This window comes from Diabrotica virgifera, chromosome 5 (genome assembly GCF_917563875.1).
Source record: "Diabrotica virgifera virgifera chromosome 5, PGI_DIABVI_V3a".
Classification (NCBI taxonomy): domain Eukaryota; kingdom Metazoa; phylum Arthropoda; class Insecta; order Coleoptera; family Chrysomelidae; genus Diabrotica; species Diabrotica virgifera.
The window spans coordinates 169229072-169255450 of NC_065447.1; the positions used below are offsets into that span (position 1 = coordinate 169229072).

Consider the following 26379-nt stretch of genomic DNA (forward strand, 5'->3'; position numbering starts at 1 on the left):
AGGATATGCTTAGAACATGATGCGAACATCATTGTTATGTGGGCAGTTTCAATGACAGTGACATTAGCGTATTTGGTGTGTTTATTGGAATTTAAAACTTATATTGTGTCTATTTTATAAAGTTATCTTGTGTTATATACTCTATAAATATTATAACATATTATAGATAGTTATATTATTATATTATATTAGTTTAATATAAACGTGCATTAACTTTTTAAAAATACGTCCACGCATCGGTAATAGCCATTTCCTATTTATTACAATGACAATAGGTACAAAATACTTATAATTTTTCGGAAATGAAAATAATTTGAATTGACTATTTCTTGTTGTGTCTTTTACAATACATAATTAAGACAGCATTGCTAATTGATAGTAAGCAACCAATTATTCAGCTGTGTACCTACTATTGGTAAACAAAATTTATTTTTGTAAATTATAATTTTAATCTCAGTAGTTGATAATTATGTTGTTTTACTAATTAAAATAAAAAAAGGTCGTAGAAAAAGTATAGTATTCTACTTGCATGTAATGGCTATTACTCACTCTGATGAATTACGACACTCGCCTACAGCTCGTGTCGCAAACTTCATCATCGTGAGTATTAGCCATCATTACATGCTCGTTGAATAATATACTATTAAACCACCTTTTTCAAATTGCGTAAGTTGTATTATTAATATTAATGTTAATAAATGAAATATAAATATTTTGACGTTTCACAATTTGACTAACTGCAGTGCCTTAAAAATTTTAAAGCACTGGTGGTTTAAAGCAGCATTTTTAACGCTCCTATGGAGTGCTATAAATTGCATTTTTAACACGTTTATAGAAAAATATATTTAAAAACACTAATAATATATCCTTTCTACACCTTTTCTGGACTGATACATACTAAAACATTTAGTAACGCACTCCATACTGTCCGTGTGCGCATGCGCGCAGATTAATAAAATTTCACCCTCAATCGCGCCTAAAGAAGTATAACTTCAATATTTTGTGCTACAAATTATAAAGAGCTTTAAAAGGTATGTTATTAAGATGATTCTAATTCAAAACAGCTTGTTTTTTGCAGTAAAGGAGAGACAACTGAAGAAGATTTACTATGATTATTTGCAAAGGGATGGTTTAATTGTGCTTAGCAACGGATTCAATAAAATTTATTTATTATCACCTTTGTTCAACATTTGAATTTATTATTAACAATCCCAATCTTAAAAAATTATTTTTGCAAAACAATTATTGTCACCTGATAGTTATTTTATCTTTGGTAATGTCATTGACAATAAGTTTACAACAGCATGAAGGATTTCACTTAAATTGTGAATTTTAATAGTGTGAATGTGGGGAAAATGCCTTCAAAGTTTATTCTGCTGTTATAAAAATTATGTGTAATATTGTTTTAAATACTTATACAAAAATAGCAGTCATCAAAGTAATGAATCTTCAAAAAAGTATAAAAAGAAAAATAACGATAAGGGGAGACAACAAAAAAGAAAGTTATCTCCTCTAAACCTCAACAATGCACATCAAACATTGTGAGCAATGAGCAATTGTTTTTATAGTGATTTCTAGCGATATTTTGTATATAATTTAAAATAAGATATTATTTATTTAAAATAAAGTATTTTACACATATTCTTGTCATTGTTTGTTTTTTGTATAATAAACGTTACTTACAAGGAATTACTTTTAATTTGATTTTGTAAAAGCTTCTAATTAATATATTTTCCTGTTTGACTCAAAAAATACTATAAATTTTACTTGAATTTGTACTTTAAAATCGTAGTTTCGAAAGCGGTAGTCCGAAAGTCAGACTACCGACGTCATCAATTGCAACGTTGCCTTTTTCTCTTCATGGCTTGTAAAGTAAAGGTGGCTGTGGTGATATCGTGGTCAAGAAACAGAATAAGAAGATAAGAATAACATGTCATAACCTACAATTATTTTAAAAAGTGATCTTTGTTTGTTTGTGGTTTACATTATTTTTCAGATGAATATTTCATAGTGAAATTAGAATAACTGTTTACCTTGGTTTACCTTGTAAATATACTTTTTTGATAGAATGGATTCCAAGGAGTTACCAAAAGGATGGAAGAAGTGTGAAATATGTAACAAATCTTTTGTAAGCAAATCAAACTTTAGAGCTCACATTAAATTAAAGCACCCAGGTACAGTCGATTCTTTAAATTAGTTAATCCTTAAGGGCCAATTGTTCAATTGGAGATTACATATCTTCAGATTAAAAATAATCTTCAATTAATTAAACTTAAAATTGCATTCTTCAATAATACAAGTTTAACAACACCTAACCATCTGTTAACAAGAGATTATCGTAATCCCTCAAAAACGAAGGATTCACAGTGTTCTAATGGATTTTGGGAAGATCTGTGAACTTGAAAATGTCACAAAGAATATAACTACAGTAAATTCAAATAAGACATGCAGTGCATGTAAACAAAGATTACAATTCGACTCATTCAGCGAAGACTGTACTAACTCATTTTTTTAAGTTTTCGAATAAAGCAAGATAAAGTTTTGATTAATGCAAAAAATCAGGGGTTTTTATTTACTAAATTGTTTTTATATTTATCCATTGTGTTTAACGTATTGTTCTATTTGTTCTTTTGAACATGTGAATTTTTTTTCTTTATATGGTTTTTGAATGAGTTAGTACAGTATTCGCTGGAAAAAATCGAGAAAATCCTGGATAGTACATCCTGGATACTTATGTATACTTATAAAATGCACCTTCTATTCACATGTATTATTTTTATCTAATAGAAATTTATACGCTGTACAACTTTTCTAACGTAAACAATGTTGTTCATGTAGGTGTACTTTACTTAACCTTAAAATGCGAAAACTATTCTAACTCACGAGACAATGACGCTTCCGTTCGGAATGCCAAGGAAGACTATACTAACTTTGATTATGCTTTGATTGATAGGATAGTTTTCGTCAGATAATGTAAAGATATACAAGTTAGTACAATATCGAAGTGCAAAATTGGTTGCCTAAACGTGAACAAATTAACATAGAACTTTGTTCGTTGAAAGGCATCACGGTTATCTAATTTTTCAGGGGTATAACACAAAAACGCCAAAAATTTAGTTAGTACAGTCTTCGTTGGACGAGTCGAATTGTTAAAGTTATTCAAAATGTATCTACTTGTTACATAGTAATGAGCATCGTGTTATCACTTCGTCTCTTTTCTCGATTATTCGATTTCATTGTCTTCATTTCTTTGCTTCAATAAGGTGTTAAGTTAAAAAGTACAATTTTACAGGAGCCTCCTTTTTAACTTAAAAAAAATTATTGTCTCCAAAGCAATGCATTTTTATAGTCCATCTAATATTAACTATAAATGTTAGCTACATACGTCTCTGAAAATGTTCGATAGGCCTGATGATGTTATAAATTTAGCAAAAAATTTGCATATTTACAAAAAAGGTGATAACATGTAACACTTTTCCTGCAAAAATGTAATAAGATGAATGTTACAAACTGACTTGTCACGTTGTTGATGATATTATTTTTGTTAAGTTACTGGGTTATACAATAAACAAATGTTGTTGAAGTAAAAGATTTTAGATTTGAGAATATGTTCTTTATTGAAAAAGTGTAACTATAACAAACAATACTAGAATTACAAGGCGAAATTAAACTGCAATAATTGTTAAATTAAAACTATTTTTTAAAGTTATTTAATAATGTGTGAAAGCTTAAATTCTAAAGAACTAATTTCATTAAATTACAAAAATGTAACACTTAAAATATTTTCTTTGTCACAACAAGCAAAAACACGTGACTTTAGAACTACGATTCATAAAATGGCCTGTGATATCTTGGAGTTAGGATTTTTTTAACCAAATCCATGAGATCCGCTTTTTTCTTTATCGGGCATACCTGGTTTTGCTATGTATGCATCTTTCAATTCCAAATTGTTGCTCTTTTTCTTTTTATTAATAACTATAGCATCGGTTCGCTTTTTTTTAAGTTGAATCACCTTTAAACCTGCTAGTTTTACTGTCTTATTATTTTCATTTTTCAGTAAAGAAAAGTTAATTAGGGCCGTTACATAGGGCCGGATCTTAATTGACGTTTAATTTCTCTCTCAATTTGAGAATGAGCAGGATCTCTCTCGTTTTGGGTGCGCTCTTTTATCAAATATTTATGCATTACTGAGTTAAGATTTTCAATTGCTTTTACTGTATATAGATACATACAGATCATATATTTATTTTTTTGCTGGCTTGTACAATTATCAGAATAGAACACAACGTCCAAATGGTTGGTTGTTGCTGAAACTTTCTTGTACTTGTAAACGCATGTACTGATTTCATTCACAACTCTATGGGCTTTGACTCATCCCAAACATAGCTTTCAACACAGTTATTCTGAATGTTTTATATGGTTAAATTAAAAATATTCAATGTCGATTTATTTCAGACTGAGATCTCCCTTTTGGGGCATTGGAACACTGCTTGCAAGTCATACACTACGACCAGAATTGTATTGTCTTTTTTATCATTTTCTTTCTCTATATGTGACAGAACTCCATGACATCCGCAATTATCTTTCATTGCTGAAATGTTGCTGTCTCTATTTTTCTTCTTTAAGGCCGTCTCAATAGGCCGGTTATTAATTGCTAAAGTATTTAAAAAAAAAATAGTTTACACACTTTACACCATCAGCAGTTAAAAAGAAAGCGTTGTTATTGTCTCGAGAAGGTGCATTGTTCCCATCGGCATCCATTTTAACATAACGATATTTTGGGACGACTGCTTCAACACTGTTTGCGATAAATGACCACTGTTTTCGATGTTTCCTAAATCCCAGTATTCTTTAAATAATTGCAAACGTCGCTCCTCTGTGATATTTGACTGACATTTGAAAGCACAACTTTCTCTGCAAGGTGGTTTCAATGTACATTCTGGAATGGATTTATTTGCCTTTAGTGTTTGATAAGATTTTCCACAATTTCTCAGTTTCTTTAGTACATTTTTTTGTCAATTATCTTCTTGTCTTCGTCTTTTCTTTCCTATTTTATTTTGACTACAATCTGGATTTGTTAACTTCTGTTGAGAGGCGCTTATATTTTCCTTATCAGACGGTTTACTTTGTATTGGTATAAGGTTGTTGTTGTTTATTTGGGTTTATATGACTGCGGACACTAAATCCATTCGCCAATTTTACTATTTTTTATTTTATTTAGTCATTTTTTCGTATCTTATCCTAAAACTAATACTAATATTAATCTCTAATAAACAATTCTACTAATAAATAATTATTTTTGTATTTATTTTTTTTTAATAATTTTTTATATTATATTTTTTTTATTATTTTTTTCTAAATGATGTTCTCAGAGTTCCATAGCAAAAACTGAAACATTCATCTTTATCCCTCTACTTAATTCGAAAGCTTTTTACTATGGACTGTCCAAGTTCGTCATTCATTTTTATTTACATATTTTTCTTTTATTATATTTTTTTATTATATATTTTTATATATTTTTTTTTTAATATTTTTTTATATTTTTTTAATATTTTTTTATTTATATTTTTCTTCTTTCCTTTTTTCTTTTTATATATAACAATTTACAAGAAATACTTACTCTATATTTTACAATTACAATTTAAGTTTAATATCTAAAATATGTTTATACAATAGTCGGTATACCAACTCATTATTTTCTAATGTTAATAAATAATTTAAATTAATGGGATGGTGGACATCAGTCAAAGAATACAGTGGATTTAAAAACATATTAACTTTATTAGAAATAAGAGAACAGGTCAAAATTTTGTGTTGTAGGTTACCAAACTGACCACAAATACATTGAGGGCTATCAGCTATATTAAGTTTAAATATATATATGATGGTGTAAGACAGTGATTAAATCTCATTCTGCATATGGTTCTTGTCATATCCTTTGTCGACTCTATTTTAGAAAACCAAGGTTTATCTGTTATATAGTTTCTGATTGATCTGTAGTGGTTTCCTGTATTTATGTTCTCATCGATATACCTTTCGTTCCATTCTTTCTTGAGCTCTTTGAATAAATCTGATTCAAGATCTCTAGACGTACAAAGATAATGTGTTAATACTCCTTTTGTCACCGTGTTTTTAGCCAATTCATCTACCATTTCATTTCCAGTTATTCCACAGTGGCTTTTAACCCATGCTAACTTAACAGACTTTCCTTGTTGCTGAAGTTCTTTAATTTTATTTATTATAAATAATTCAATGTAGTTCACTTTTGATTTAGGATTTATAGCACTAATTTTACTTAGAGAACTTTTACTGTCACTATAAATTATAAACTTTGAATGATTTATATTAGATAAATATTTTAGTGCTTCTATTATCGCTATTAATTCAGCTGTGTATATACTCATAATAGAATTTAGTTTGAACATTTTACTAATTTTATTACTGCTATCCCAATAGGCACACCCCACACCTTCAATATTTTTTGATGCATCTGTATATACCATACAACAATCTTTGAACATTTGTGAACTGTCGGGTCCCTTAAAAAGTATACCTGAACTTGTTCCATGGTATTAAAGTCAATATTATAATTTGGTATAAGGTTATTAAGTATCATTTCATGATCTTCCCTAGGTAGCTGATTCACACTTTCACATAAAATATTGTCTTGATTTCTTGTGCTAATAGCTAAATCTTATTCGTCAGAACATGAAGCATTTTTTCAATTACGATGTCTTAGTTCTACATCTTCATAGTCTGGGTCTTTTACGGAGTCGTCGCTATTTGTAAAGAAAATTATGGTTAGAATATTAGGTACCAGAATTAGGTAAAAAATGAAATGCTTTTGATTACATTGAATAGAATATTACTAAAATTAGGCAAATTAGGTAAAAAAATTAAATGCTTTTGATTACAGTGAAATGCACATTAATTGAATACATAAAATTACCTTCACTGAAAGGGCTTGATGAGCTGGTTGACAAGTCACTAGACGAACTACTGCTAGTCGAATCACAACGACTACGATTCGGAACTGTTAAGTCAACTTTTCCTTCTGTTAACAATGAGTCCTCTATGTTTGAAGTTCCATTCCGTATGTATAATGTGCTATTATCTAAAAAATGGTACGTCAAATTTTATAATATTCTATAATAGAAGATAAGAATAAAACAGAAAATAATAGTCAAGCCATATACGTAAACCTGTTAGGCATACCTTACCTAACACAGATATTTAAATTTTACACAAGTTATCGGTCAATCGGAGCCAGAATCGGCGATGAATGACAACAAAACCTATCATCTAATGGGTGCCTAAATACTTCGTAGATAACTAAAACTTACATACCTATCCTAGTCATTAGAACGGGAATGTTAGATTTCTCGGTTGCCATTGCAAGTTCAAGGATCCTCTTAGATCGCGATTCCATCTGAAAAAATAAGTACATACTAGTTATTTATTTTAGTATGAACAATGTAATATTCAAAAATATTCCCCATAAAAATATTGTTTTTTTCTGGAAGAACGAAACATCAGAATGTAACTTGAACTTGTTTTTTTTTGTACTGGGAAAACTTTTATCATATACAACGTGGTATCCTTAGATAACACAAAGCAAAGTTTATATATTTTCAGCAACAGTGTGACACGAAGGTATATACCAATTCACACTCCTCGGACATTTTTCAACAACACTGTTTTAAAATAAACATATCACACTATAGAATAAAAAAATATTATTGAATGAATACATTGCAATCACAATGTAATATCGTCGTGGTATCACGTTTTTGTCGAAAAACTAGTGCACCTTCCTCTTCGCTTGCGAAGTGACAACTGTCTTATCTCGTTTTTGAAGCAAAGCACTCTGAAGAAAGAGATAGCGTGACATCGCAATGTAGCACCGTTCCGCTGTTTCTTTTCCTCATACATTTGCTATTACTCACTGAATAGATACCGCGTTTTTGGAGAAAATTAAGTTTGACACGGCGGTTTTAATTATCAAATAAAATAAATTTTGAGTTTTTGGACTTGTCACGTTATTGAAGCAAAGAGGCGATATATTACTGTAGTCACCGAATACATAGTTAGTGAAAAAATAATCCTATTAATTAAATAATTGAATAATTTACGCGATTATACAAGTAACTCTTAGGTGTTCAAAAATATTCAAAACCTGAACTGAAATAGCCATCTCTTATGTTGCCGATGACTACATCGCTGTCAACTAATGTTTACATCCAGTGCATGTCTCATGTGAATAAACTGTAAAATCTCTTTTCTTACTCAGACTCTTTAAAATCTCTTACAATATTTTAGAATCGAAAATATTTAGTTGCATGGATTATTAAGGTATTGGATTTTGATAAGAGCTATGAATTATGCTGATTAAGTACACAAGTTTATGTGAAATTTTCAAGATCATAGCTCTTCCCAAAATCCATTACCATAACTAGAGATTTTTAGCCTTAGGGCCGGACTCCACTTGCGATTTGTAGTCGCACGATTGTTTTGTTGCGAAGATTGAACACATTGTTTCAAATACAAGTCAATTCATGATTATTTAGTCGCAAATGGATTGACCTGTATTTGAAACAATGTGTTCGATCTTCGCGACTACAAATCTCAAGTGGAGTCCCGCACTTACTTTCTGGTTTTAAATTAAATATTTTCAAGAAAATTCCAGATTAAAACAACCATAGTTATTGCACTATATATTGTATTCCTTCTACTTTGCAGTCGTAGATAAGATCTTTTTTTATTTGTTTTAAAATACAATCTGTTACATCACTAAGCATTTTTGTTAAAAGAACTAAATGTGAGAGGAGTTTTAATCCAATGACTATCACCTCCTAGTAGTTTATTGCTAATAACTAAACTAAGTCACTTATTTTCACTTAAAACTTTTTAATCAACTATTTATAATGGGAAATAAGCCACAATTTTACCAAAAAAAATATTTATTAACGTTTCGAAGCCCAAATCGGGTTTCGTTGTCAAAATACAAAATACTATTAAAATAAAACAAACATGTTGTTGCTAAGTAAAAAAATTCTTCTAATAATTTATTTAATCTGACTCATTTATATTGGCAATTCAGATGTATATTATACATTTTAAAGTAGAAGACTTTAAAATGATATCGCCAATATTTATGAGTTGCGTTCCTGGGACGACTTTACTAAAAGATAGTTCATTCGATTACATGAAATCAATCCCAACTCAAGAATATCCGTCGCAAAAAAAAAATCATAGCATGTGATCTGTCTTTAAAAAGACAACCAAATGCAACGATGACAGTAAAATTCTCGCGTTAGAGATTCCATAGTAAATCACGAGGGAAAACCAGGAAAAACCTCGTGATACTATCCCGACATCGTAAGTATTTGGTCTTACATTTAATCTACCTTCAAAAACTAATACCAAATTCTGACTTTAATATGTTTAAATTATAAATAATATTAATATTATATAGATATACAATCTCTCTCTCTCTCTCTCGTTCCATCCCTCCTTGTGGAGTATTGGGCGCTTATGCGTTTCTTGGCCAAAAGTGTAAGATTGCTGTCTGGCCGGGACAGCGCATCTTCTTTTGTTTTTATTCTCTGGATAAATTGTGAACTAATTCCCTCCACTCTCTTCTATCTTTTGCTCTCTTTTTGACTTCGCCCCATCTTAGTCCAATTTTTTCGTGTTCTCTCGTTGTTGTTCTTTTCCAGCTGTTGTCTGGTCTGCCCCTCTTTCTTTTCCCCTCTGGTTGGTATTCAAGTGCTTGTCTTGCTATGCTGCTTTGGTCTTTCCTTAAAGTGTGGCCGATCCATTTCCATTTTTTTTCCTTGACTGTAGTAGATACGTTAGTTTGCTTTGTCCTTTCCCATAGTTCTGTATTAGTTATTTTATTTGGCCAGTATATTTTCAGGATTTTTCTTAGAGATTTGTTTACAAATGTTTGTAGTTTTTTAGTTGTAGTTTCGTCCTGTTTCCATGTTTCTGCTCCATAGAGTAGTATACTTTTAATGCAACTGTTAAAGATTTTAATTTTTGTTGTTTCCGATATTTCGTTTGTTTGCCAAATTTTATTTAAAGCGTTGAATGCGTGTTGCGCCTTTGTTATTCTCGTCTGTATATCCTTTTTACACCCTCCGCTCCTTTCCATGACAGATCCCAGATATGTGAACTTGTCTACCTCTTCTACTTCTTTAGCGTTTATCATTATTTTATTATTTGGATGGTTATTATTTTTTAGAAGTTTAGTTTTTTCTGTGTTTATTCGAAGTCCGATCGTGTCGGAGTACTGTGCCAATTTGTCAATTTTTGCTTGCATATGATTTCGGTGTTCAGTTATAAGGCAGATGTCATCTGCAAATTCGAGATCTTCTAACTGTTTGAAAAGGTTCCACCTGATGCCTGTTCGATCGTCGATTACTTTCCTCATTACCCAATCTATCATAATAATAAATAGGGTAGGGGATAGTACACAACCCTGTTTGACTCCACTTTCTATGGATATTTCTTCTGTTACTTCACCTGAATGTTCTAGTTTGGCTTTGTATCCTTCGTAGAAGAGTTTAATAAAGTTTATGATTTTTTGTGGTATCCCATATAATCTAAGGATTTTCCACATCTGTGCCCTATTTACACGGTCAAAGGCCTTTTCGAAGTCGATAAAACTCACATCTATATCTTTATTCCATTCATTTGTTTGTTCCAAGATAATTCTAAGGGTGCAAATGTGATCAATAGTGGAATGGTTGGAACGGAAGCCTGCTTGGTTGTTTCTCAGTTTTTTATCTAGTTCCGGCTTCAATCTTTCCAAAATGATTTTGGTCAGCACTTTGGATGTGGCACTTAGTAGTGTTATTGCACGCCAATTGTTGCATTTGCTCAGGTCTCCTTTTTTGGGTATTTTTATAATCAATCCCTCTTTCCACTCCTTTGGCAATTCTTCGTCCGTCCATATTTTATTCAAAAGTGTATGTAGCATCTCTACTCACTGCTCGGTGTCTGCTTTTATTATGTCAATGGGTATATTGTCGATTCCTGCGGCTTTGCCATTTTTTAGTAGTTTTAGGGTGTTTCCAATTTCTTCCATTGTAATTTCTCCAATATTCACTTCTAGCTCTGGTGATTCTACTTCATCTTCTATGATTTGAGTTATTTCATGCTTAGCATATATCTCTTCGAAGTATTCCTTCCATCTTTGTATTATTTCTTTCTCATTTTTTATCCTATTTCCTTGTTTATCCTTTACTTCTCGTATATTTCGTTGTGCTTTTCCTGTTAAGTTTCGTATGATTGTATATTGTGTTCGTAAGTCGTTTTCTTTCGCTGCTTCTTCTGATATATTTAGCATCTCATTTATATAGTTTCTTTTATCTTTTCTGGCTTGTTTTTTTACTTCTGCGTTTTTTGCCTTGTATTTCCTTTCAAGTGCCCTCTCTTCTTTCGATCCTTCCTTTTGTAGAATTTCTTCTTTAATCTTTTTTCTTTCTTCTATCAGTAGTAGAGTGTCTTTGGTAATCCATTTTTTATTTTGTCTTCTTTTTAATCCGATTGTTTCTTTTGCTGTATTCGTCATCACTTCTTTAAAATATTTCCATGTTTCTTCGACTGACTCTCCAGTTTGTTGTGATACTGTTCGGTTAATTGCCAGTTTCTCACTGAATTTATTTCTTATACATTCTTGTTTTAGGGCATCAACGTTGTACTTGTTCCTTCTGCTGATTTTTTGGTTTTTATCTCTGGCTAATTTCATTTTTAGTCTCGCTTTGATTAGCATGTGGTCTGATCCCACATCAGCACCTCTTAAGCTCCTGACATCTTGCAGCCAGCTTCTCCATTTATATTCAATTATTATGTGGTCTATTTGATTCTTGTATCTCCCTCCCGGTGATTTCCATGTTTCCTTATGTATCCGCTTATGTTTAAAGATGCTTCCGCCTATTAAAAGTTCATTTTGCTCACAAAATTCGATTAATCGATTTCCATTGTCGTTTCTCTCTCCGATTCCCTCCTTTCCCATCACATGTTCATGTCCTTTATTATCATTTCCTATTTTTGCATTAAAGTCTCCGATTACTATTTTTATATCTCTTCTATATTTATTATTGATCTTATTAAACGTTGTTTGTAGTTGCTCGTAAAATTCTTCCTTCTCATTTTCGTCGTTTTTATTTGTGGGAGCATATACATTTATTACTATTATGTTATAATATCTTGCCTTCAGTCTCGCCCAAATAATCCTTTCTGACACTGGTTCCCACTCTACTAGAGCCTTTCTCCCCTTTTGGGTTAGCAGTATTGCCACTCCCTTTTCGTGTTTGTCATTTACATCCGTATTCCCAGAATATATCATTAGCTGTTGGTCACCTACTCGGGTTGATCCACTACCATTCCATCTTGTTTCGCTTAGTCCGACAATGTCTAATTTGTACTTATCAATCTCTTGGCTTACCTGCTCCAATTTGCCGGTTTCGTGTAGGGTTCTTACATTCCATGCACCTATAAATATGTTCTCTCTTATGTCTATTTCATGTTTATCTTTCGTTTTTGCTCTATTTCTATTTTCGTCCTTGCTCAATTCCTTTTTCTGTGCCTTGTCTGTCGTGATTTGTGCTTTTGTTTGTGTATTTTCGTCTTCTGTTAGTTTTTTGGATTGCCCTGGTCTTCTTCTAGCTGGTTGCTGTATTGATTCCATTTGTGTGTTTTTCCATCTATTATTAATTTATTATATTTATTGTAACACTTTTACCCTTATTGATTTCTTCATTTGCGACTTGTCTTATTTTTTTCTGTGTTTGTAGTTCTTCTTTTGTTATGTCATTATTTATATATACTTTATTGCCTTTTATGTGTTTTAGTTTAGCTTTATTTTGCATGATCTTTTCTTTTTCAAACTTGTTCTGTAGTTTGACCAAACATGTTTTTTCTCCCAGTTTGATAACTTCTTCGATTTGAACATTGATATTCATTTCTTTTTCCATGAAGTTTCCTACAGTTTGTTTCAGTGCATTTCTATCGATTGTATCTATTGGCAAGCCTTGTATTACAACATTATTTACTTTCCTTTCCTTTTCTAGTCTTTGTACACGTATTTTCATATCGTTTAGTTCTTTTTTCATTTCTTCCTTCTCCTTGTGTTTAGTTTGGTTTTCTTGTTTAACTTTCTCCAATTCTGTTTTCAGGTCGTTTAATTCCTCCCAGTATTTTCTCTGTTCATTCTTTATCTCTTTTACTTCCGTTGTTAAATTTTTTGTTTCTGTGGTTAAGTCATGCATCATTTTAATAATTTGATCGAGCTTATTATCTTCGTTACGGGTTTTGTTAGGCGATCTAGACACTTTTTTACTTTTTTGGAACAATTCTTCCTCTTCTTCTCTGTTCCTCTTTCTATGGTCTTCTGATGTGTCGTCGTCCGAATCCACTTTGTATCTATCCATTATTTTTACCGGTGTTAACAAATTCGAAGCCATTTTTTGTGGCGCAGCGTGCATGTATTACTCACTCCCGTTACTTACTAGTCCAATCGGTGTTTTGTCACTGTTCGGTTTGCGAAAAAGTGCCGGGCCCGCCTCAAAAGCGCGGAGGCTCTTCACCTTATCAAACCTAAATAGTTACTGTTATTTATAGTTCGTTAATTTGCATACGATATTTTTGTTCTTTCCCAATAAATATAAGAAATTGTACACATACAGATTATTTTCACTTACTTATATTCACTCCCGTTACTTAATAGTCCAATCGTTATTTTGTAACAGTTTGGTTTGCGAAAAAGTGGCGAGCCCGCCTCGATGGCTCAAAATCAAGTCACCTTATCAGAACTAATTAGTTTCTGGTTTTTATAGTTCTTTAATTTGCAAGCGATATTTTTGTTCTATTCAATAAATGTAGATATAAGAAATTGTACTTACAAATTATTCTGCTTGTTTTCTTGGCTCACTTTCTGCACAATTTCACTTTGTCACTTTATGGTTTCTTTGGCGCTTTAAAAGCTTTTTAATTATAGCCGTAATAATCACAAAACTTGATAAAAGTTACGAGCACTCATAAACACGTCTTACCAATTCAATTCTGATTCAATTTTGATTACAGTGAAATGCACATTAATTGAATACATAAAATTACCTTCACTGAAAGGGCTTGATGAGCTGGTTGACAAGTCACTAGACGAACTACTGCTAGTCGAATCACAACGACTACGATTCGGAACTGTTAAGTCAACTTTTCCTTCTGTTAACAATGAGTCCTCTATGTTTGAAGTTCCATTCCGTATGTATAATGTGCTATTATCTAAAAAATGGTACGTCAAATTTTATAATATTCTATAATAGAAGATAAGAATAAAACAGAAAATAATAGTCAAGCCATATACGTAAACCTGTTAGGCATACCTTACCTAACACAGATATTTAAATTTTACACAAGTTATCGGTCAATCGGAGCCAGAATCGGCGATGAATGACAACAAAACCTATCATCTAATGGGTGCCTAAATACTTCGTAGATAACTAAAACTTACATACCTATCCTAGTCATTAGAACGGGAATGTTAGATTTCTCGGTTGCCATTGCAAGTTCAAGGATCCTCTTAGATCGCGATTCCATCTGAAAAAATAAGTACATACTAGTTATTTATTTTAGTATGAACAATGTAATATTCAAAAATATTCCCCATAAAAATATTGTTTTTTTCTGGAAGAACGAAACATCAGAATGTAACTTGAACTTGTTTTTTTTGTACTGGGAAAACTTTTATCATATACAACGTGGTATCCTTAGATAACACAAAGCAAAGTTTATATATTTTCAGCAACAGTGTGACACGAAGGTATATACCAATTCACACTCCACGGACATTTTTCAACAACACTGTTTTAAAATAAACATATCACACTATAGAATAAAAAAATATTATTGAATGAATACATTGCAATCACAATGTAATATCGTCGTGGTATCACGTTTTTGTCGAAAAACTAGTGCACCTTCCTCTTCGCTTGCGAAGTGACAACTGTCTTATCTCGTTTTTGAAGCAAAGCACTCTGAAGAAAGAGATAGCGTGACATCGCAATGTAGCACCGTTCCGCTGTTTCTTTTCCTCATACATTTGCTATTACTCACTGAATAGATACCGCGTTTTTGGAGAAAATTAAGTTTGACACGGCGGTTTTAATTATCAAATAAAATAAATTTTGAGTTTTTGGACTTGTCACGTTATTGAAGCAAAGAGGCGATATATTACTGTAGTCACCGAATACATAGTTAGTGAAAAAATAATCCTATTAATTAAATAATTGAATAATTTACGCGATTATACAAGTAACTCTTAGGTGTTCAAAAATATTCAAAACCTGAACTGAAATAGCCATCTCTTATGTTGCCGATGACTACATCGCTGTCAACTAATGTTTACATCCAGTGCATGTCTCATGTGAATAAACTGTAAAATCTCTTTTCTTACTCAGACTCTTTAAAATCTCTTACAATATTTTAGAATCGAAAATATTTAGTTGCATGGATTATTAAGGTATTGGATTTTGATAAGAGCTATGAATTATGCTGATTAAGTACACAAGTTTATGTGAAATTTTCAAGATCATAGCTCTTCCCAAAATCCATTACCATAACTAGAGATTTTTAGCCTTAGGGCCGGACTCCACTTGCGATTTGTAGTCGCACGATTGTTTTGTTGCGAAGATTGAACACATTGTTTCAAATACAAGTCAATTCATGATTATTTAGTCGCAAATGGATTGACCTGTATTTGAAACAATGTGTTCGATCTTCGCGACTACAAATCTCAAGTGGAGTCCCGCACTTACTTTCTGGTTTTAAATTAAATATTTTCAAGAAAATTCCAGATTAAAACAACCATAGTTATTGCACTATATATTGTATTCCTTCTACTTTGCAGTCGTAGATAAGATCTTTTTTTATTTGTTTTAAAATACAATCTGTTACATCACTAAGCATTTTTGTTAAAAGAACTAAATGTGAGAGGAGTTTTAATCCAATGACTATCACCTCCTAGTAGTTTATTGCTAATAACTAAACTAAGTCACTTATTTTCACTTAAAACTTTTTAATCAACTATTTATAATGGGAAATAAGCCACAATTTTACCAAAAAAAATATTTATTAACGTTTCGAAGCCCAAATCGGGTTTCGTTGTCAAAATACAAAATACTATTAAAATAAAACAAACATGTTGTTGCTAAGTAAAAAAATTCTTCTAATAATTTATTTAATCTGACTCATTTATATTGGCAATTCAGATGTATATTATACATTTTAAAGTAGAAGACTTTAAAATGATATCGCCAATATTTATGAGTTGCGTTCCTGGGACGACTTTACTAAAAGATAGTTCATTCGATTACATGAAATCAATCCCAACTCAAGAATATCCGTCGCAAAAAAAAATCATAGCATGTGATCTGTCTTTAAAAAGACAACCAAATGCAACGATGACAGTAAAATTCTCGCGTTAGAGATTCCATAGTAAATCACGAGGGAAAACCAGGAAAAACCTCGTGATACTATCCCGACATCGTAAGTATTTGGTCTTACATTTAATCTACCTTCAAAAACTAATACCAAATTCTGACTTTAATATGTTTAAATTATAAATAATATTAATATTATATAGATATACAATAAGTAATACTAAAATATAAAATTTGTACTAACTCGATATGTTATTGACTTACTAATCGTGGTATTTTCTTTCTATTGACTTCCTCTTTCAGTATGGGTAACCACATCCTACTGCATTCTACCGAGGAATTTGCGACACAATTGGTTTCATTTAGCATAATTAGAGCCGCTTCTTTGATTTTTCTCTTTTTACTATCTGATTCTTTCAGGACTATACTTGAATCTCTCCACTGAACTCTATGTTCATTATCCCATGCGTGTTGACATATCTGAGATCTATCAAATTCTCTGTTTTTAATATAAGACTGATGTTCACTTATTCTAACGTTTAATGGTCTTGATGTTTCACCTAAATAAAATTGTTCGCATTCACAAGGTATTCTATAAATGCAATTCTTTGTTCTTTCTTGTTCATTGTTAGGTTTAGTTTTAGATAGAATAGATCTCAATGTGTTTGTTGTTTTGAATGTTGTTGAAATGTTGAATTTATTTCTTATCGTTTTAAGTTTCTCGGATAGTCCTTTTATATATGGTATTGTTATTTTCCTCGTATTATTTCTTGTGAATGTTGTAGGATCCCGTTCTAAGTTGTTCTGTTCCATTCGATCTAATCTTGTCAATTCCTTATTTATAAACGATAAAGGATAATCATTTTTTAATAAAACAGATGTTAACAATTGTTTTTCTTTTAAAAATGAATTTTCGTTAGAACAAGTGTTATTGTATTTTATTTTAACATCAATTTACTCAAAGTGTTATTGTATTCCTTTTCCATTGTAAATTTTATTGTCTCTTCTTGATCGTTTATAATATTCAGGAATGTATCCAACAATTCTGATCTATGAGGCCATATTGAAAACACATCATCTACATATCTCCACCATACTGTGGGTTTTAAATTTTGTTTAGAAATGATATTAGTTTCGAAATCCTCCATAAATATATTAGCCAATAATGGAGATAAAGGAGAGCCCATTGCTAGACCAAAATTTTGTTTATAGAATTCATTATTTAGTTGAAAATAGGTATTATTAGTACATAATGTCAATAACTCCATTATAGCTGATACATTTAGTTTTGTCCTAGTTGTCAATGTATTATCATTTTCTAACTTAGTTTTAATTATGTTTAAAGTTTTATCTAATGGCACATTTGTAAATAAACTGTTTATGTCAAAACTTACTAAAATATTATTTGGATTAAATTCAATATTTGTTAATTTGTTTAAAAAATGTTGTGTATTTTTTATAAATGTGTCATTATTATTTGCAAATGGTTTTATAATATTTAATAAAAATTTTGAGAGCTCACTACAAGGAGAATTGATGGTACTACAAATGGGTCTAAGTGATATATTCGCTTTATGAATTTTCGGTACTCCATAAAAATGTGGTGTCTTACTGTAATGAGGTGTCATTAATTTTCTTTGATAGTACGTTAGATCATTTTTAAATTTGAATAAAGTTTTATAAATTTTGTTTTCCAGTGTCTTCGTTGGATCCTTCGTTAATTTGGTATAAGGTCCATTTGTAATTAGATCTGTAATTTTGTCCTCATATTGTATTTTCCCTCGTGATTTACTATGGAATCTCTAACGCGAGAATTTTACTGTCATCGTTGCATTTGGTTGTCTTTTTAAAGACAGATCACATGCTATGATTTTTTTTGCGACGGATATTCTTGAGTTGGGATTGATTTCATGTAATCGAATGAACTATCTTTTAGTAAAGTCGTCCCAGGAACGCAACTCATAAATATTGGCGATATCATTTTAAAGTCTTCTACTTTAAAATGTATAATATACATCTGAATTGCCAATATAAATGAGTCAGATTAAATAAATTATTAGAAGAATTTCTTTACTTAGCAACAACATGTTTGTTTTATTTTAATAGTATTTTGTATTTTGACAACGAAACCCGATTTGGGCTTCGAAACGTTAATAAATATTTTTTTTGGTAAAATTGTGGCTTATTTCCCATTATAAATAGTTGATTATAAAAATGCCACAAGGAAATAGCTTCAGAACAACATTAAAACTTTTTGTTCTGAAGCTATTTTCTTGTGGCATTTTTATAATCAAGTATATTCAAATGGGAAATAAGCCACAATTTTACCTAAAAATGATTTTACTAACGTTTCGACGCCCAAGTCGGGTGTCGTTGTCAAAATACAAAATAATCCCCATTTGAATATACTTGATAACTTAAAACTTTTAACACATTTTTTTTATTTGATACACTGCATTTTTACAATCAACTCTATATAAAAAGTAATAAGTAAATGGTATGTAAGATGAGTTAGGTACCGTCCAGAGACAGTTTCGTAAGTATTATTGTGGTAGGTTGTGTGCCCATATTCTCTTTAGTCTTCTTTCAGTAAGTGGTTGGGTGAATAAATTATTTATCAATTCGTTGGTGTGATCAGTGGTGCGATTTTTATATTTTATTGAACGATTTTTTATTAAGTCCTTGATTAGTGGGATGTCCAGATCATTGTGAAATGTCTGGTTGGATACATACCATGGAGCTTTACTTATCATAGAGAGTATTTTGGACTGAAATGTTTAGAGTATCTTCGTATTTGAAGGTTTACTGCAGCCCCATAGTTCTATTCCGTATGACCAAACTGGTATAAGTATAGCTTTGTACAGAAGCAGTTTATTTTCAAGAGATAACTGAGACCTCTTGTTAAATAGCCAGTTCATATTTTCTAGTTTAAGGTCTAATTATTTACGTTTGGTTTTAATATGCGTTTTCCATATAAGTTTTTCATCCAGTTACAATCCCAAGTATTTGACAACTGGTTTGATGGGAATTGGAGTATTATTGGAGAAACTTGAGGACATGTAGATTTTCTGGTTGTAAAAGTAATTTGTACTGATTTGCTGGCATTAACATTTATTTTCCATCGCTTGAGCCAGTTTTGTAATTGGTCTAGTCTAAATGATTTTGTACTTTTTGTGATGCTACATTAGGGTCGATATCCACTGCTAAGATTCCCGTATCATCAGCAAAAGTAGCTAAGAAGGTATCATTTCTGGTTGGAACGTCGGCTGTAAATATCAGATACAGAAATTGGTGTTATGGTATAATTTCGTTTATGGGGACAACTTGCTTGATTCTATGTAATAGTAGCTGTTCTAATACTTTCAACATTATTGGGAGTACGCTTACAGGGCGATATTAATTTGCTTGTGTTGCGGGTTTACCAGGTTTCGGAATCATAGTAACTTGAGATAATTTCCATTGTATTGGAAAGTAGCGAAGACGTAGTATGCTGTTGTATAGTACAGTTAATAACACCACTGCTTTTCTCGGTAGCTTCTGAAGTAATTCTCCTGTTATCAAATCATAGCCAGGAGCTTTCTGAGGATTTGTTGTCGAACTTCTGCCGGAGTAAATGTTGTCAGAGGAAGAGATAGTTGACATGGAGTTTCGAGGTACCTTTTTATATCGTCATCTTCATCGTCATTGTTTTCTGGTGCTGAGAATACAGTTGCAAGATGCTCAGCGAATACTGTGGTTTTTTCTACATTTGTGCGGGCCCAGGTCATATCTGTTTTTCTTAAAGGTGAATTTGTTATTGTCGGGCGTTTAAATTTTTTTGTAGCTTTCCATATAGAGTGGTCTTCACGTGAGAGGTTCAAAACATAAAACTGGAAGGAGTTGTTTTTTTCCTCATGCAGTGCTCTATTTAGTCTATGACTTATCCTATTAAGATACGTTTTATTTAATGGATTTCTCGTTTGTTGCCATATGCGTCGAGCTCTTCTTTTTTCTGCTACAAGTTCTCTTATATGGAGGGGAATATTTTCTAAATGGCAAGTCAAGAGTAGTTCTAATGTTCAATAAATGTTCAATAAAGGAGTTGTCCAATAAATTCACTACTAATTTGTTGGGCTACTTTTCCAGTTGTTTGAAATATTTATGCAATGTCTGCATTTGGAATGAACCACGGTGCATTTGTGATAGCACGAAGAACCTTGGATTGAAATCGCTCGTGTATTGCTAGGTTGCTGTCTGCTGCAGTTCCCCACAGTTCAATCCCGTATGTTCAGATGGGACGGAAGATTGCTTTATACACTAATACATATTTAATTAGATAAAGATAAGTTGGTTTTTGGGCCGAGTAACCAGTAGTGTTTTTTGAATTGCATTCATAATTGCTTCCTCTTCATCCAGATGTGTGTTCTCCATGTTAGCCCCTTGTCAAGGTGTAATCCAAGATATTTTACAGTATCATTTTTAGGAATGTTCTTGTTATGAATTAGGATAGTCAGTGTTTCTTTGTGACATTTAGTGAATACTACGTTAACTGATTTTGCTTCGTTGATCTTTATCTTCCATTGAAAATAGATGTATGTTTTGTTGCAATATTTCAGCTGCCTGTATGGGATTTGGATTTTTTACCAGAATTGCAGTGTCATCTGCGAATGTTGCAATTGTAGATTCTTCTCCAGTTGGGAAATCAGCGGTAAAGATTGTGTAGAGTGTAGAGAATTGGTCCCAAGACGCTGCCTTGCGAGAGCCCAGCATTTATGTTGTGAATGTTAGACACACTTTCTTCGTATCTTGTGTAAAATAGCCTTTCTTCGAGGTATGATTTTAGTATTGTATATAGCGGCTGAGAGATTTCTTTCTTCAGTTTGAATACCAATCCAGGATTGATAAGACCTGCAGTAATAATCTATTATAATTTCTTGTCTATAATAATAATTATAGCTATTGCTAGTTATGATGTCTTTGATTTTGATGATGGAGATATCACAGAGGACGAAGATTTCTTAGCTGCTGTTAACATAATTTCTTTTCCGACTTCAAAAAATGTACTTTTAATATTATTTTTGCACGATTGATCATTTTTGACTGTTTACCGTGACAGATTCTACGTCAGTAGGTGACATTTACTAGCAACTCGACGGTAAGTAATCCAACTCGACGGTAAGTACTCCAACTCGACGGTAAGTAATTCACTTACCGTCGAGTTAAAAATCTCTTAATTTTAATTAATTTTTTGAAAGAATAAAGAAAACTAACGAATTATTTATTAATATTGAAACTTATGGTACAATTTGTTAAATTATTTAATGAATTATTTATTTATTGATTTATTGATTCTTAAATTCTTGCCTTCGCACCATTTTTTAAAACTTTGGTAGGTATTTTGATAACGGATTTTGGATTTTTCGGGAATAATTGCGGAACACCCTTCTTCCCAAGCCCGTTAAATTTCTTCAAATTCACTTTCGCTCATATTTTAATTTATAATACTCAAAATTGTACTTAAAATTATTGACAACTAAATAAAAACTCAATTCTCCATTGTTGTTATGCACCCTAGTTACTACCTAACAACCAAAGTATCTATCTTGATAAAATTTATGAAACTAGTCAATATGACGAAAATGTTTAATTTTATAATTTATAATGGTATCAATCGTGCAAAAAACGTTATAAGCATGTCGAACGTTAAGGGTAACCGATCTCAGAAAATAATTGGAGTCGTCGCTCCGCTCCTCCTCCAAACAATTGTCTTCGATCGGTATAAAACCCTTACCGTTCTCCATACTTAATATACTATATAATCCAGTGATGCACATAGACAGCAGAAAAATAAATTAGATTTCTCGGTGTATACTTATGCTTTCTACAAATTTATGCATGGTAATTTATAAATAGGTACTTACCTATTGCCATAAGTTTCACTTGTTTTTCATTATGTGTAAAAATCCGGCAAAAAAGAATTGCAAAAATTGTTTATTAATTTTTTGGGAAGCAAATCAAAAGAAAAAACTTTCATTTGATATAAAAGTTTTATTGTTATAAGCTAAAAGGTCAACATTACTATTTAAACCATAGACATATACACTAAGCGTTAAAATTATCGTATCACCTTTTAAAATGGGACATTTTTGAAGTCTCGTATTTTCTAAACATGTCGTCCGATTTTAGTGATTTTTTTAATATGTCATAGCTTTATTCTTCAAGAATATCGCTGTAATAATATTGTTGCTAAACAAGTGTCTATTGTACACCGGGTGTAACAATGATAGTGTGTCTTTTCCTCGAAGTTCGGAACAACCTGTGGAATATTCTAGCGTATATAAAATATTGAAATTAAAACTAAACTGTAGCCTAAGGCTTTCATAACATTTTGCTTTTTGATTCATTCGCTTATGTTGCGTAATAAAAAAGCTAGGTACTTTAGCAACTAGTAACGTTCTTCATCCATACAGGGTGTTTCTAAATAAGTACGACAAACTTTAAGGGGTAATTCTGCATGAAAAATAATGACCGCTTGATTTATAAACATATGTCCGCAAATGCTTCGTTTCCGAGATATGGGAGTTTCATGTTAGTTTCTCGATACAACCTGTCCAAGAGATCTTGTTGTCGGGAAGCGTGGAGGGTAGGCTCAGGCTCAGTCTATGTTAATATCGATGGCTTAACCCTTAAACGCCCAAGGGTGGGTAAAAAATGTCCACCTAATGCGTATTCCCTTGTAACATATTTATTACGTGTTTAAAAATTTTTAAAAAATTATTTATTGTTAAAAGACAGCCCTTTATTGAATGTTAATTTGGTTCTACCGATATTTTTGAAAATAAAAGTAGCATCTTGAGTTAAATATGGGTGAGCATAAAAAGTACACCCTTGGTAAAACTTGTTACTAAAGGTTTCTATATAATTTCTCGTTGGTAGGAAGATATTCCATATAATTATAGACGTATAATTACATAATCTACGTAATTATCCGACAATGAGGAGGTTGAAAGTAAGAATGTAGAGAAAATCGACAAATCTGAATTACTGGCTTTTACTAGTATGTTAATTTTGATGTACATTGTAATTTTGTTGTAAAGTTTGTAAATTGTTTATATTAATATTTTAGAAAATGCTGTGTTTATTAAACATACGATTCTTAAGTTTAATCCATTTCCATTAACTCTCAATAAATATATTAGCTATTTTCGAGGTGGACATTTTTTACCCACCCTTGGGCGTACATGGAACCTAAAAAAGGTTGGGCGTTTAAGGGTTAAAGCACACTTATTGTATGCTAATTTTTTTGTATTATTGTGTTACGCACTGTACCTTGATGACTTCCTAACGTCTATCATCCTGCACAGAAATTGTATGTCCTGTGTTTGGTTTGGTATAAATGACATTTCAAAACTGTGCTCTGTAGCACTGTGCTACTGTAGCACTGTGCTACAGGAGCTTAAACATTCAAAATCGATTTTCTCAAAAAGTACATGCATGGACATGCAATAAGTGTCCTTTAAGCCATCGATATATATGCTATGATTTAAACATATGTTTTTCTTGACGTAAAGTTAGCAGTTATCCTTCTTTTATTACTTTTTTTCATTTTTTGAAATTTAAAACACAAAAATAATCTCTGATATAAATTAACATACCAAAATGCATATGAATCCTAGAAGAAAATATAGACACTACATCAAAAAAAATTAACTTTTATATGTGAACACCAACGTTTATACCACAGAACAAATTTTTTATCTACAATTTTCATGGTAAAATTTGTTCCAAGCCGTTAATTAACTGGCAAAATTGTCCTAGTTCAGTACACTTGGGTTTGGGAGCGTTCAAGTATTACGTAATGCGATTTTTGAAGATTTTTGACCCCCCCCCCCCCCCCCCCCAACCGGCGTTACGTAATACTTGAACGGCCCCTTTAATAAATCCCAAAGTTAACCTGCATTGAGCAATTTCAAATAATCTTTGAATTAAATTTAGTTATGCTTTACTTAATCCATGAGTTAACTATTGATTCAACAACTGGCCCTAGTAAACTACATAATATGTGCCTCTTTACTATTTTAGATGATGTAGAAAAATTAGATCCAGGAGCAAAACCAACTGCACAATGTAATGTTTGCAATAAATCCATTGATAAAAGATATATGACCAAGCATCTAAAACTCAAACATCCAGGTAAGTTAATGTTTTTAGCAAACACAGAGGACATACTAAATTTATTTATTTTTAGAATTAGAAGAGACATTGCCTGGTAAAAAGCTGTATGACTCGACGCTGTGTCACAAAAAGTTCGACACATCACATGCATCTTTAAAACACAATCATAAATGTTTGAAAATGTTGACATGCAGTTTATGTGAATATGAAAATACATCACAAAACAAACTTATATCACATATGAAAACAATGCATAGTATTGATATAAAAAGTCAAGACTTGATGTTTGATTCGGTAGAAAAATTTGAACAATGGAAAACAGAACTAGAAAGAGACACTGTATCAAAATATAATATTACACATGGTTCATATGTAACACAGAAATATAAAAGATCCCAATATTATTGCCAAAGATCAGGATATTATATCGCAAAGGGCAAACAACTGAGAGGTTTAAAATCTCAAGGCAGCAAAAAAATTAATGGTTTTTGTCCAGCTAAAATAGATTGCAGACAAGAGGGTGAAAAATGTAGTGTTACATTCATTTCAACTCATGTTGGCCATGCTGCAGATTTAAGACATTTAACTCTTACATCTACTGAGAGACAAGAAATTGCAAGGAAAATAGCACAGAAAATCCCTTTTGAGTTGATATTAGACGACATTAAAGAATCTGTACATAAGGAGAGTTTACAAAGAATGCATTTATTAAAAAGGAAAGATCTGTACAATATTGAAAGGGAATTTCAACTAAATACTGATTCTTTAGATCATATAAACAAACGTTTAACTGTACATTCTAATGCAAAAGAAGTTGAGCCTCTATATCTACAACATACACAAACTATATCTACTAATCCTAATCCATCTATTCAAGAAAGAAAATTTTTTGAAAGAAAATCAAAACTTTTAAAAGATGTTAATGATATACTTGAAATTGTCACTAACCTAAATAATGATGTATCTGGTAATAGTACTCTGGAAACTATTGAAACATTTGTAACATCGGTTAAACAAACATTGGAAGCATCCAGTAGACATAAGGAACTGAAGACAGTCAACAAATGAAAATATTAATAAGCAGAGCAGATTTTTGCAGTAAAAAAATCTTCGAAAGCAGGTGCTAAAAGAGAGTATTATCACTACCTTCAACAGATAAAGCCAATTCACTTGTAATTTTAAATAAAAAGTTGACATAAGATTACATACATATCTCACTCTTTCTCCATTCATTCCTGACCCACAAATGGATTGTACTTAGTGGTCATAATTATATCCTGTATTGTTCTCAAAATATCTCTGTCACTGGTCATTTTTTTTAACTCACGCATAGTTTTTTTTTGCATATTCCTGTAATTTGGCCGTTCCATCTTGTTGGGGATCTTTCTTGTGATCTTCAGCCTTTCCTTGAATTATAATCATCAACTGGGACATGTTCCAAGGGGACTCGTTGAGTCCATTGTGGTTCTGTGTAGAGATGAACCCCTACCCCAGCTATTGAACTCCTCTGACTCAGGTTTTTAGCATTAAAAATAATAATACTGGCTTAGTGGCAAAGCTTAATCATCTGTTGTATATGGATGATTTGAAATTAATGATATTAGTAGGTATGCTCTTCAGTCTAGAAAAATGCCATGTATTAAATATAGTCAGAGGACAGGTTCAGCCCAGTGGATTTGATATGCAAAATGGCCAGAATTTCGTCGTCATGGATGAAAATTATATCTACAAATATGTCAGAGTAAAGCTAGTGTGAAAAATTGACCATAAACAAATGAAA

General features: G+C 31.6%; 3 protein-coding genes across 5 annotated transcripts; 1 reads left to right on the forward strand and 2 right to left on the reverse strand.

Annotated features, from left to right (window-relative positions):
- Positions 1–1893: 1893 nt before the first annotated feature.
- Positions 1894–25803, forward strand: LOC126884548 (uncharacterized). 2 transcript variants are annotated; one of them, XM_050650506.1, is made up of 3 exons: positions 1894–2128; positions 24507–24617; positions 24673–25803. In XM_050650506.1, the coding sequence occupies exons 2-3, from the start codon at positions 24587–24589 to the stop codon at positions 25665–25667; spliced, it is 1026 nt and encodes a 341-aa protein (XP_050506463.1). In that variant the 5' UTR covers positions 1894–2128; positions 24507–24586; the 3' UTR covers positions 25668–25803. The 2 variants fall into 2 exon arrangements, with proteins under 2 accessions (XP_050506463.1, XP_050506462.1); XM_050650505.1 differs by having other exon boundaries at positions 1895–2174.
- On the reverse strand, positions 5608–7699 carry LOC126884550 (uncharacterized). Of its 2 annotated transcripts, none has more exons than XM_050650508.1 (2): positions 7348–7699; positions 5608–7114 (listed from the first exon to the last, which is right to left on the reverse strand). In XM_050650508.1, exon 2 carries the CDS (start codon positions 6519–6521, stop codon positions 5859–5861), a length of 663 nt encoding a protein of 220 aa, XP_050506465.1. In that variant the 5' UTR covers positions 6522–7114; positions 7348–7699; the 3' UTR covers positions 5608–5858. Both variants share the same exon structure in this region, with proteins under 2 accessions (XP_050506465.1, XP_050506466.1).
- On the reverse strand, positions 13203–14704 carry LOC126884551 (uncharacterized). The gene is made up of 2 exons (XM_050650510.1): positions 14523–14704; positions 13203–14289 (listed from the first exon to the last, which is right to left on the reverse strand). Exons 1-2 carry the CDS (start codon positions 14620–14622, stop codon positions 14057–14059), a joined length of 333 nt encoding a protein of 110 aa, XP_050506467.1. The 5' UTR covers positions 14623–14704; the 3' UTR covers positions 13203–14056.
- Positions 25804–26379: the final 576 nt, after the last annotated feature.

Excerpts from the sequence above, each read along its gene's own strand:
- LOC126884548 (XM_050650505.1), top strand. The coding sequence starts at position 2,069 with ATGGATTCCAAGGAGTTACCAAAAGGATGGAAGAAGTGTGAAATATGT. Across the intron at positions 2,175-24,506 it reads CATTAAATTAAAGCACCCAG|ATGATGTAGAAAAATTAGAT; the intron begins GTACAGTCGATT and ends TTACTATTTTAG. Across the intron at positions 24,618-24,672 it reads TCTAAAACTCAAACATCCAG|AATTAGAAGAGACATTGCCT; the intron begins GTAAGTTAATGT and ends ATTTATTTTTAG.
- LOC126884550 (XM_050650508.1), bottom strand. The coding sequence starts at position 6,521 with ATGTTCAAAGATTGTTGTATGGTATATACAGATGCATCAAAAAATATT.
- LOC126884551 (XM_050650510.1), bottom strand. The coding sequence starts at position 14,622 with ATGTACTTATTTTTTCAGATGGAATCGCGATCTAAGAGGATCCTTGAA. Across the intron at positions 14,290-14,522 it reads CGTTCTAATGACTAGGATAG|ATAATAGCACATTATACATA; the intron begins GTATGTAAGTTT and ends ACCATTTTTTAG.